At 40.4% G+C, this 13,550-nt stretch overlaps 1 protein-coding gene across 2 annotated transcripts in view; it reads left to right on the top strand.

The window, feature by feature from the left end:
• plekhg6 (pleckstrin homology domain containing, family G (with RhoGef domain) member 6) overlaps positions 1-13,550 on the top strand; it is a 66,945-nt gene that overhangs the window by 669 nt on the left and 52,726 nt on the right. Inside the window, exon 2 of one of the 2 annotated variants that reach the window (XM_061948033.2) lies at positions 2,125-2,358. Coding sequence is in view for 1 of the 2 variants with exons in the window: in XM_061948025.2 (XP_061804009.1) it covers positions 9,878-9,893 (16 nt within the window). In the remaining variant the exon portion in view is untranslated. Of the gene's footprint in view, positions 1-2,124; positions 2,359-9,772; positions 9,894-13,550 lie in introns of those variants that run through there. The other variant, XM_061948025.2, reaches the window with a different exon arrangement.

The following is a 13,550-nucleotide window of genomic DNA, read 5'->3' as shown; positions in this document are numbered from 1 at the left end:
TAATGGCTGGTGTCACTACACCAGTGGTTCTCGAACTTTTTTTGTCATCCCCCACTTTGGACAAGGGGGAGTTTTCAAGCCCCACCTGCCCCCATCGCCCCAACAGAGCGCTAATGCCAAGCTTTAACATTTTCAAATTTATTGAACATCAAGTAACATATAGTAGTATACATTCAAACTCAATAACATAAAATAACACCAAGTTCAATGATAAATATAATAACTGTGCAGCTGTGGTACAACTTGCATCAAGTTCAATAATAAATAAAATAACTTCCATCAAGTTCAATAATAAATAAAACAAAAGTGTTATAACTTGCATCAAGTTCAATAATAAATCAAAAAAAGTGTTATAACTTGCATCACGTTCAATAATAAATCAAAAAAAGTGTTATAACTCGCATCAAGTTCAATAATAAATCAAATAAAAGTGTTATAACTTGCATCAAGTTCAATAATAAATCAAAAAAAGTGTTATAACTTGCATCAAGTTCAATAATAAATCAAAAAAAGTGTTATAACTTGCATCAAGTTCAATAATAAATAAAAAAAAGTGTTATAACTTGCATCAAGTTCAATAATAAATCAAAAAAAGTGTTATAACTTGCATCACGTTCAATAATAAATCCAAAAAGTGTTATAACTTGCATCAAGTTCAATAATAAATCAAATAAAAGTGTTATAACTTGCATCAAGTTCAATAATAAATCAAATAACTTGCATCAAGTTCAATAATAAATCAAAAAAAGTGTTATAACTTGCATCAAGTTCAATAATAAATAAAACAAAAGTGTTATAACTTGCATCAAGTTCAATAATAAATACAATAAAAGTGCCACTTTGCAATCTTTGCAAAAAAAAAAAGGAGGAGCTATGCATTTGGCAAGACAGGGCAAGTGACAGCACTTTCCCCCGGGAGAGCCACCTTGCTTCACTGTGAAACAGCACGGCTGTATGATCAGCTCCCATTTCCTCACACAGTGCAGAGAACAGTCGCGCTTTCAGTGGTCGTGTTTTGATCAAATTGACCGCGCTCACAACATCTGTTAAAACCTCATTGAGTTCGGGGCTGAGCTGCCTTGACGCGAGTGCTTCCCGGTGAATGACACAGTGTGTGCCCGTCAGATTTTTGTTTCTCTGCAGGCGCTGGCTCTTGCTCGACGACCTTTGAGCTAGGTGCGAGTCACAAATGTATATATTTGTGTAATTGTGGTCCACACATTAGCCTGCTACCCATCCGTGCGAAAGTTTGTTCCGTTTAGCCCCGCCCCCATTAGTTACTGTTGCTATGTCTGTCAAACTTTCGCTCGTACCGAGAAATATAAAGCCTACAGTAAAAATAAGTACCGGTAATTTCCATTTATTTATATAGCGGATTTCACAGACAGAATCACAAAGTGATTTACAGTGTGTATAGAAAAGGAAAGCATAGTAAAAAAAATAATCTAAGAATATAATAATAAATAAAAAAATTTAAAGTGAAATTTCCTCCCGTTCCTCGCGCCTCACCTGTCATGTCTCTATTCCCCACCAGTGGGGCGCGCCCCACACTTTGAGAAACGCTGCACTACACGATCGGTACCGAAGACTTACTACTTGGTTTATGTTCGTGCACGCCGTGATTCTTACCATGGTTTTCTTATTGGCAATCTGTGTTTGAATAACAATGTCATATAAAAGATTACATACAAAACAAAACAAATGTTACTTAAGAATACAGAATTTATTTTGAAATCGTACAGAAACCGTAACGATGTGCTCAGCAGCCTTAGAGGGGAGCTGCACTTTTTTGGAATTTTGTCTATTGTTCACAATCATTATGAAACACATGGATGGATTTTTTTTTCATACATTCAAACTTGTAAATAAAAGTCCGCTTACAGCAGAGCCAATGGGAGCTCTTCTATTTCGCCCATAAAATCTAATAAATAACCATTCAAAAACTGCCAACAATACTACATTTACACTTCGTGGTTTAAATATTGAGTATTAGTAAGTATTAGTGATATTGTTATTATAAGCGCTTACGCAGGCAAACTATTTATGATTCGTGTGTGCCTATGTTTACATCATTGAGTGGTCTGCTGCTTTCTCGCTTCCTTGCTCCCTGTAAATTTTTTCTAGATCAAAAATCATGCATCTCGCCTGGACATGAGACGTCGGAGGACGTATTCCGACAAGTTGGTACACTTTGACAGCCATTTAGGACCCGAAACTGGCGAGGACGACACGAAAAGACGCTTGTTTCCCCTTGCCCCCACCCCGTTTCTTTGCGAGGATTATGAGACATTCTTCACCGAAACGGGAATATATGAACATCCCAGCAGTCGGCATCCTAATGACAGCAGACGTTGTACAGTAAGTGATGTTTTATTATGTTTGTTGGCTCTCATGGAGTCTGCAGTGAGTAATAATCAGTGATGAAGAAAAAAAAGCAAACGTGATGCATTTTTTTAAATTAATTAACGTATGCTTCAAATGATCAAAAAAACGTAAATATTAAATGTCATTATAAATGTGCCGTTACTACATATACAGGTAAAAGCCAGTAAATTTGAATATTTTGAAAAACTTGATTTATTTCAGTAATTGCATTCAAAAGGTGTAACTTGTACATTATATTTATTCATTGCACACAGACTGATGCATTCAAATGTTTATTTCATTTAATTTTGATGATTTGAAGTGGCAACAAATGAAAATCCAAAATTCCGCGTGTCACAAAATTAGAATATTACTTAAGGCTAATACAAAAAAGGGATTTTTAGAAATGTTGGCCAACTGAAAAGTATGAAAATGAAAAATATGAGCATGTGCAATACTCAATACTTGGTTGGAGCTCCTTTTGCCTCAATTACTGCGTTAATGCGGCGTGGCATGGAGTCGATGAGTTTCTGGCACTGCTCAGGTGTTATGAGAGCCCAGGTTGCTCTGATAGTGGCCTTCTGCGTTTTTGGGTCTGGCATTCTGCATCTTCCTTTTCACAATACCCCACAGATTTTCTATGGGGCTAAGGTCAGGGGAGTTGGCGGGCCAATTTAGAACAGAAATACCATGGTCCGTAAACCAGGCACGGGTAGATTTTGCGCTGTGTGCAGGCGCCAAGTCCTGTTGGAACTTGAAATCTCCATCTCCATAGAGCAGGTCAGCAGCAGGAAGCATGAAGTGCTCTAAAACTTGCTGGTAGACGGCTGCGTTGACCCTGGATCTCAGGAAACAGAGTGGACCGACACCAGCTGGACTGCTGCTGAGTGGTCCAAAGTCATGTTTTCTGACGAAAGCAAATTTTGCATATCCTTTGGAAATCGAGGTCCCAGAGTCTGGAGGAAGACAGGAGAGCCACAGGATCCACGTTGCCTGAAGTCTAGTGTAAAGTTTCCACCATCAGTGATGGTTTGGGGTGCCATGTCATCTGCTGGTGTCGGTCCACTCTGTTTCTTGAGATCCAGGGTCAACGCAGCCGTCTACCAGCAAGTTTTAGAGCACTTCATGCTTCCTGCTGCTGACCTGCTCTATGGAGATGCAGATTTCAAGTTCCAACAGGACTTGGCGCCTGCACACAGCGCAAAATCTACCCGTGCCTGGTTTACGGACCATGGTATTTCTGTTCTAAATTGGCCCGCCAACTCCCCTGACCTTAGCCCCATAGAAAATCTGTGGGGTATTGTGAAAAGGAAGATGCAGAATGCCAGACCCAAAAACGCAGAAGAGTTGAAGGCCACTATCAGAGCAACCTGGGCTCTCATAACACCTGAGCAGTGCCAGAAACTCATCGACTCCATGCCACGCCGCATTAACGCAGTAATTGAGGCAAAAGGAGCTCCAACCAAGTATTGAGTATTGTACATGCTCATATTTTTCATTTTCATACTTTTCAGTTGGCCAACATTTCTAAAAATCCCTTTTTTGTATTAGTCTTAAGTAATATTCTAATTTTGTGACACACGGAATTTTGTATTTTCATTTGTTGCCACTTCAAATCATCAAAATTAAATGAAATAAACATTTGAATGCATCAGTCTGTGTGCAATGAATAAATATAATGTACAAGTTACACCTTTTGAATGCAATTACTGAAATAAAGCAAGTTTTTCAAAATATTCTAATTTACTGGCTTTTACCTGTATATATATATCATGTATGTAAAACCTCAATGGAGGTGTTTGGATGTTTTTTAAAGGGCTTTATAGGCGGAATTGCGCGACTCCCATAGGCTCTATTGCAAACAGACGTTTGATCGCATTTATTTAATATTTAGAATGCAAAAAAAAACCCATCCATTATCATGTCTCTCATAATGATTGTGAACAATAATCAAGATTCAAAAATAAGTGCAGTTCCCTTTTAAATGGCAAATAAATCAATATTTTTTTCTCTACTTCATTCAGATCAAATACATCAATTCATAATACTGATCATTTAAAAGTCAGATTTTTTTTTTTAGGCCGCAAACATAGAATTAAGTTATAGCAAGTGCCTTGTTTAAAAAAAGTAAACATTTAAAAAAATAATTACCCCAAAAGGGACAAGCCGTAGGAAATGGATGGATGGAGTGACTAAATTAGTCTGATTTCTCAAATAGTTACTTTTTTTCACAGGGTTTTCCAGTTGACCTATGACGTCACACTAGGATTTGTGGGTCCTTACAACTTGTTTTAATTTTATTGGCAAAAATTACAAATATTACATCTCTAATAGCTATGTTGATGTTAAATAGCAGACAGCATCAAGAAATGATCTTGAAATGCGTCACGAACATGACAAGAACGTATCGGGGCGGATGCAGAGAAAGGCGGCGGAAGAGTTTTTTCCAATGAATTTTCAAACGAAAATCATGGAAACAAAACTTTTAAATTTCCCAAGGTTCATTCAAAATGCTCTTTGCATTGATGGAAGGAGTTTTAAATCCGAAGGAAAATACAGTTCGTGCCCCGACTGATATCCAGAGGAAGGTTGCTATTGTTCTGGACAATCTTGCCCCTTGTGCGGAAAGTTAATCAGCTGGCTTGCACGAATGCAGCGTGAAGAGGTTTGTGTACGCTTTATTGTTTCCCTTTAATTGACCTGCTTCTTTGTCTTTCATCTCATTCGTATTTTGTTCGGGAGTCCGAATTGACGCAAATATACAGTCTATTCTTCATTACAATTGTTGCTACGTTTTTATTGAATGGTATCTTGTTCACGAGTGAGGGAAAAGTGGATCGTGAGATCGACAGGCATCTTCAGTAATGCGGACGCTGTATCGATCCGTTTTGGTGAAGAAGGAGCTGAGCCGGAAGGCAAAGCTCTCAATTTACCGGTCGATCTACGTTCCCATCCTCACCTATGGTCATGAGCTTTGGGTTATGACCGAAAGGACAAGATCACGGGTACAAGCGGCCGAAATGAGTTTCCTCCGCCGGGTGGCGGGGCTCTCCCTTAGAGATAGGGTGAGAAGCTCTGCCATCCGGGAGGAGCTCAAAGTAACGCCGCTGCTCCTCCACATCGAGAGGAGCCAGATGAGGTGGTTCGGGCATCTGGTCAGGATGCCACCCGAACGCCTCCCTCGGGAGGTGTTTAGGGCACGTCCGACCGGTAGGAGGCCGCGGGGAAGACCCAGGACACGTTGGGAAGACTATGTCTCCCGGCTGGCCTGGGAACGCCTCGAGGTCCCACAGGAAGAGCTGGACGAAGTGGCTGGGGAGAGGGAAGTCTGGGCTTCCCTGCATAGGCTGCTGCCCCCGCGACCCGACCTCGGATAAGCGGAAGAAGATGGATGGATGGATGGATGGATGGTATCTGCTTCCGCGTATTGACACTGGCGCATGCGTGATACAAAGGGTCCTCTCCGGCCGCACACTCGAGAGATCTGGTTTCCAATCGCATAATCCAGGTGTGTTAGTATGACTTTTCAAAAACAGAACACGGTCGGATTAAGGTGTTTCCATGGGTTGTAGGAGGCTTATTTGGAGCCGAACTATTTGAGAAATCGGACTAATATAGTGCATGGACACATACTGATTCATTCCAATCACAGAAGAGTGAAAATGGTTGTAATTGTTGCGATAATACCCCCTGATTTTTTTAAATCTACCTAATATTTTTATAGTTTATATGCTTGTTCTCTTTTAGTCAGCGGTAAGATATGTTTTATACAAAATATTAATAAAACGTGACGTTGCAGAAGCTCCGTCATAAATAATTGCTGGTCCAGGGAGTCGATCTTTAGCTACAAGCTAATGCTAACGAGTAAAACCGGATGTTTTGAGGTGGGTCCTAAGGGCCTTGCTGAGACATTAGCTAAGCCAACTAGGGGTGGGGAGGCTTTAAACTCAAATGTATGCTTGTAAATTTGGGTACCTGTGAGTTGAAGTACCATAGTAATTTTCAAATTGATTGATTGATTGATTGAAACTTTTATTAGTAGATTGCACAGTACAGTACATATTCCGCACAATTGACCACTAAATGGTAACACCCGAATAAGTTTTTCAACTTGTTTAAGTCGGGGTCCACGTAAATCAATTCATGGTACAAATATATACTATCATCATAATACAGTCATCACACAAGTTAATAATCAGAGTATATACATTGAATTATTTACATTATTTACAATTCGGGGGTTGGGATGAAGAGGGTTTGGTTGATATCAGCACTTCTGTCATCAACAATTGCATCATCAGAGAAATGAACATTGTCAGGCACGTGCACACATAGGGCCCTATGGGTGCTTGAGCCCCTGCCCTTTTTCGCCTTGTCTTAAAAAGTGCCCTTTGCATGTGTGTGTTTTTTTTTTTTTTTTTTAAATAACATTAATAAATTCCTGTCAGGGATGTAAAAAAAACAGCGGTACAAAAGCTCCACGTTTTCTTGTAATACCGGGTTGTTTGACCCTGCCGCTTCCGCCAGAGAGGGAGAGAGAGGGCGAGTAAGTGAGAGGAGAGAGAGCCAACTGCGCCCCTGAGGAGACGTCACGTGACAGTGGAGCAACTTGAACCTATGAGTTATGGTCTAGTCGCCGTCCACTTATTCAGCATCTAATATGGGTAATATTTCAGAAAAACGCTGTATTATTCAATGTGTCAGTTTCTGTTTTTGCCGGACGTCGGAGCACGGCGCATCAATTGAGCACGGCACATCAAGTCCGCATAGAGCAGAGCGGATCGTGCGGGACAGGAAGTAGTGTACAAAATACAAAATAAAACACCAGGTTAATTTTCAAAATAAAATGCACTGTGTTTACGGCGGATCACATTTCTCTCACAGTAGAGGTTTAGATATAAAGTTTATTGTGACTTTGCTATTACTGTGTGGGTTAACAAAATAATAATAATAATAATGATAATAATAATAAGAATAATGATAATGATAATAATAATAATAATTAAAGTAATAATAATAATAATAATAATAATGATTATTATTATTATTAATAATAATAATTTCAGCATTCTGGGGATATAAGATGTAGGTTATCTGTTAGGAATATTACCATCTGTATTTAAACTTGATTCATGTTGATTATGCCTGCAGCACAATGCCAAAAAAAGAAAGGATACAGAAAAGGAAGGAGAAGGAGCGCCAGGAAGCAGCTAAGGATAGCAGACATCTTAATGCATGGCTAAAACCAAGTCTAGCATCATGGAAGCCCTGAATTTACATTGAGGAGCATATTTGGGTATGGGTGGCCTCCATTCTACAGCCCTCTACTGTGAATTTACATTGAGGAGCATATTTGGGTATGGGTGGCCTCCATCCTACAGCCCTCTACTGGCCCCTGGTCCATATTTTTGGGCCTGTACTGCGTTTCAGTTGTTTAGTTTGAGCATTAAGTGAGAAAGACCATAAGTTACAACTTGATGGTGTTTTCATCAAGTTAAGGGAAGAAGGACAGATTTTCTCATTGAATTTTTTTCCATTTGAGTATTTATTTTTGTATTTTTTTTCAAAGTTCATGTTGCACTGTTCAATGTTCAATATTAAAGTGCTTATCTTTAACAATAAATAGCCTAATAATAAACCAGTGTTTTGTTGCTTTTCATGTCTTCCAAGCCTATGATAATGTGAATTAACTCATTATGACAATAATTTGTTGACACAAAAGAAGTGGCAATCACTTTTACCTACAAAGGACACACAGCAGTAGTTAGCTTCCTATTAGCAAATTTAATTCTACATTAATTTCCATATTGTGCAAAGGACCCAAAAAAATTTTCCTGCCCTTTTCTGACTTTGAGCCCCTGCCCCTCTATAATCATGTGCACGTCCCTGAACATTGTAACAGTGTAGGTCTGACTTGGTAGGATATGTACAGCGAGCAGAGATCATAGTGAGTTCAGATAGCATAAGAACAAGTATATACATTAGAAATACATTTGATTATTTACATTTGGTGATTTACAATCCGGGAAGGTGGGATGTGGAGGGGGGAGGGTGTTAGTCAGGGGTTGAAGTTGCCTGGAGGTGTTGTTTTAATGCGGTTTTGAAGGAGGATAGAGATGCACTTTCTTTTACACCTGTTGGGAATGCATTCCATATTGATGTGGCATAGAAAGAGAATGAGTTAAGACCTTTGTTAGATCGGAATCTGGGTTTAACGTGGTTTGTGGAGCTCCCCCTGGTGTTGTGGTTATGGCGGTCATTTACGTTATGGAAATAGTTTGACATGTACTTCGGTATCAGGGAGGTGTAGCAGATTTTATAGACTAGGCTCAGTGCAAGTTGTTTTACGCTGTCCTCCACCCTGAGCCAGCCCACTTTGGAGAAGTGGGTTGGAGTGAGGTGTAAGTATAGTAATTATTAAATCTACCTCATGGCCATGTTCATATGCTTGTTCCCTTTTACTCCGACGTAAGATGTTTTATACAAAACAGCCCGAATGAAGCTCAGATAGGCTCCAGCAACCCCCGCGACCCCGAAAGGGACAAGCGGTAGAAAATGGATGGATAGTAATAAAACGTGACGTCGCAGAAGCTCCGTCATAAATAATTGCTGGTCTACGGAGTGACGTAGTCTTCGCGCATGCGCGGACCGATCGTGTCTTTCGGTACCGATTGTGTAGTGAAAACTAGAACAACAAACTTATGTCGATCTTTAGGTATAAGCTAATGCTAACGAGTAAAACCGGACGTTTGGAGGCGGGTCCTAAGGGCCTTGCTGGGACGGGACATTAGCTAAGCCTACTAGGGGTGGGGAGACTTATAACTCAAATGTATGCTTGTAAATTAGAGTACTTGTGAGTTGAGGTACCATAGAATTTATAACTGTTACTGCAAATGTTGATTCGAAATCAGAGGAGCTCGCAGTATGCATTTGAAAGGGGTAGGGGCGACTCAGTGAAGCGTACGGCGCAACATAATCCAGGCTTTATTGGAGTGACATAAATAATACATTTTTATGAGCGTTTTTTGATTGATTGAAACTTTTATTAGTAGATTGCACAGTACAGTACATATTCCGTACAATTGACCACTAAATGGTAACACCTGAATACGTTTTTCAACTTGTCAGGGTCCACATTAATCAATTCATGGCGTCTCAATTTCTTGTCGTTAATTTGCGATTCGCTGGCCGTCTCGAAACGTAACTACCGCACGTTTCAAGTAGAACACTACAAAACAAAACATTTCTTTCCCACGTGTCGTTCAGACATACTCGACATTGTACAACAGTCCGTCAGCGCCTCACCACGCCTCCACTAAACTCTTTTTATTTAAAATCAGTCATGGAAGCTGTTTTGAGAGCAGCACAATCCAGTCATTCCTGTCCGTCCAGTTGTAAAAACGGTAAAGGGGAACACCGCAGAGGGGAGGTACCTGCCGGGAGAAGAGAAAGAGGAGGGGAAAAGATCGGAGAAAGTGAAAAGAAACTAAAGATGACCGCGCTACATTGATGGATGCACTCAAACTCAGGTAGGTTTATTTGAAGCTGAGTTGGTTGTACTCTGACTAGAAAGTGCTTTGTTTTAAAGTGTATTTGTATAGTTTCACTGTGTTACATGACTTATGATTTATTAACTCACCCAGCAGGAAACTATACCAGGAAGCTTCTGTTTACACCATTTAGACTCTTGACTGTGATTTAAAGCCTGTGACACCGCAGCCTGGGGGGGGGTTTAATTAAAGGGGATAAACGCGAGAAAGACGCCGGCCTTTCTAGTCCACAAGGTCAAAGTTCAAATCTGTTTTGAGAAATACCAACATGACGCTACATTGTTTGTTTGTCTCGTCTAAGTAACATGGATTGTACGGGTCACTTCTCCAATGAATGAACAAAAACACATTAGGCGCGCCTGTCCGACTGCATGTATCACACCCAAAGTCGCTTCTAATATGTTGCTCGACTTATTTATACTCTGTTCATTATGATGTCGTTCAAATGATAGGTAATACATTTTTAGTCAAACAAAGCGCACATTTAAGAAGACGTGGCATGTGCTATTCATTTTTGGATTTTCAATACATTTTGCATTGACAAAATGGCATCTCTGTTCCCTAAATTAGACCAAAATGACAAAAAGTGTGCCTTATGACAAAAATTGTCACATTGAAAATCTTACAGAAATGTAATCATTTTGTTAAGATTTCATTTTGATTTTAAATGTCTCTCTGTTGGCTCTGCCATGAGGAGGTGACATGTCCAAGGTGTACCCTGCCTGCTGATATAGGCTTCTGCCCTCGGAGTGAGAAAAGTTAGCATTTTCAAAAAGATGTATAATATTTTAATGTCTGTTAGGCCGTGAATGCGCACAGGCTGAGTCCTCAGGCGCAAGGAAGGCAAGTAAAAGAGAGCAAGCATGTGTGTTCAGTTCAGCTTCTTGCTACCCCTTTGGGGGTGAAAACCTGTAAAAGTTTATAGGCTGAGTTACGTTTTGTGGCTCTATACTATTTTTCTTTAGAGGAAGAGGTGGCAAAATGCCTCTTTTGATCGTAAACATGTGTTAGTAAAGTTTAAAACCATTAGTAAGTAAAGTATGCACTAAACTATCTAAGTTTTTTTTCTAAAATAAAAACGGTATAGTTATGTAAACATAGTGACTTTAAGGATTAAAATCCCCAAAATATATGTAATATCTGATCTATATAAAGATGTGACTAGTCTTTTTTTTACAGTTAATAAAATGTAAATACTATATTATAATAATATAATATTAATAATACCATAATATAGTAATATATATATACTGATAAATAATAATATTATAATATATTTTTGTCATGAGAACCAGTGAGCTGTTGTTAACTTTGACTCTGTAGAAAAATAATAGTAATAATGATAATTAAAAATAACAAATAATATTAATCATAAGCAAATACTTGTTTTTGTTTTTTTTGCCAAAAAATCTGAGGAACAATGTAATGTTGTCATGTCCTGGTGACTTTTTCTTTGTGTGCATATTTTTCATTTCTGCCATCTGCCCTTTTTTTTTTTGTATATTCCCTTCTTCGTGCCATACACAGGCGTCCACACCTGCTGCCCGATTGGAAACCGGGACACACCTGCAACCGGTTGCTAATCAGTCTCTTATTAAAGTCTGCGTCGGTTCTTTACCGTTTGTTCCGTGTTACCTATTGCTCTACCTATTGTTCTGCTTCGCATTTTTGCCTCAGGCAAAATAAGTTCCTTGTCTTGTGCCCTTATTAGTTGCACTCACCTTCTTTTGTTCTTTTTTTAAGTACTCTTAGACGTGTTTCCCCACTCCCTCGTGAGTGTGTTGTCTTTTGATGGATTAAAGAATATTATTTTGTACTCACCACCTGCCTGTCGTCTGCTGCATATTGATGTCAGATCACTGAAGCTTCCTTTTATGCTTCAACTCCTGACACAATGAACAGACCTTGTGGTTGACCTCGCAGCGACTCCCGCCCCCAAGTCTGCTGGTAACTTAGAGGAGTTATCCAGCCTGATATGGTTAGAGGGCCGCCCTATTGGGCTATATTTTCGACCTTTTGGCCACATGGGCGGACCCCCCGACTTTTCCTCAAGGTCCCTCCCACTCACCCCTCTTGCTTGTGAGTTTTCCTGTTGAGGTCTGGTGTTCGTCCCCTGGGGGAGGTTGTGCGGAGGTAGTCGCACAACTACCTCCTACATTGATGACGGCACCCGATAACGCTGCTGTCCGCCTCGTCTCCAATGGGTCTTCCAACGACGCCACCAACCTCTCCTTTTGGTGGGTCCTCCGTCGACGTCAGCCTCATCTCCAGTGTGTCCGACGACGCCATTTGCTAGACCTGCAGCCCAGCAGCCTGCTACAGCTGCAGCCCAGTAGTCTGCTCACCTGCTGCAGAGGTGGCCATCGGGCGCCCGCCGTTTTCGTCTGTTGCGGAGGAGCCCGCCTGGTGCCCCTAGTCCTTCTCCTCCTCCTCAGTCGTGAGAGTGGCCAGTTCATGGACGTCTGCAACGGTGTTACGCTTGCTGCCGTCACCTGAATGGGGCCCGGTGGCTTTAGGTACACTGGGTCTACAGCTCCTGTGACGTTATCGGCACTTTTCCCAAAGGGCCTCTCCCTCACTCACCTCCACAGCGGCAGAGGCGCGCGCGTTTTCGTCCTCAGCGGCAGAGGCACGCACCCCACGCGCATCAACCTTGCGAGCGTCCTGCACACCAGCAGCAGCGCCGCCTAGGACTTTGGCGTGGACTTCTGCAGCTTTTACCGCAGTCATCACACCATCACCCTGATTCCATACCTGCCAACTACTCCGGTTTTCCCGTAATTAGTACGGTTTTCATCAACCTATTCCGGGTTACGGTTGCAGTGATAAAAAATACGGTTTTTCATTAATTAAAAAAACATTTTTTTTTCAAAGTTTTATTCACGAAATCGCGTAACAACAATCACAATCGACACCGCTTCCCGTAACTTCCTATCGAGCCATTCCGAATGCCATGCGCGAGGCTATTTATAGCACCGCTGCCAAGCACGAGGCACCTGTTGCCCATTGTTTCCAAACGAGCGAACGATCATGGAATCAGCCGGAGAAAAATCGCAAACGAGTCTTAAACCGAAAAGAAAACTGCAGTCATTCCGTGAAGAATATTCAAAAGCCTATCCGGGAATAATTATCCGTTCCAAAAAGGGTGAAAACTACGCGAATTGCACCTTGTTCAGACAAGATTTTTCGATCGGACACGGAGGAATTAGCGATGTAAAAGACCACGTTGGGACAAAAAAACACAAGTCTAATGCCGCTGCTAAATTTGGATTTTAGCCACAAAAAGGTAATGACACCAATGTTATCTATTGGAATTGTTTAGTACTGTTATACTGTTAAAAGTGTTTATACTATTTATGCTTTCAAGTCCAAGTTGAAGAAATCTTGTTAAATGTTGACAGCATAACTACCAAAATACAGAAGTATGTCCTTAATATTTTTGCAGTGCTATTTCTGTTGAAAAGTTAAAATGATTACATTAGAGATGTGATGTGCCACTTTTCAAGTGTCTGATGGCTTAAATTAATTTTCATAAATTTTTCATATTTTGAATTCTTTTGAAAGGCTTACAAAAAAACTACATTTGAATTGTAATTCCATGCTATTGACAGGACTATTAGTTTTAATGAAGTTAGC

The sequence above is a fragment of the Nerophis lumbriciformis genome, linkage group LG04 (genome assembly GCF_033978685.3).
Source record: "Nerophis lumbriciformis linkage group LG04, RoL_Nlum_v2.1, whole genome shotgun sequence".
Classification (NCBI taxonomy): domain Eukaryota; kingdom Metazoa; phylum Chordata; class Actinopteri; order Syngnathiformes; family Syngnathidae; genus Nerophis; species Nerophis lumbriciformis.
This window is presented reverse-complemented; position numbering and strand designations above follow the sequence as displayed.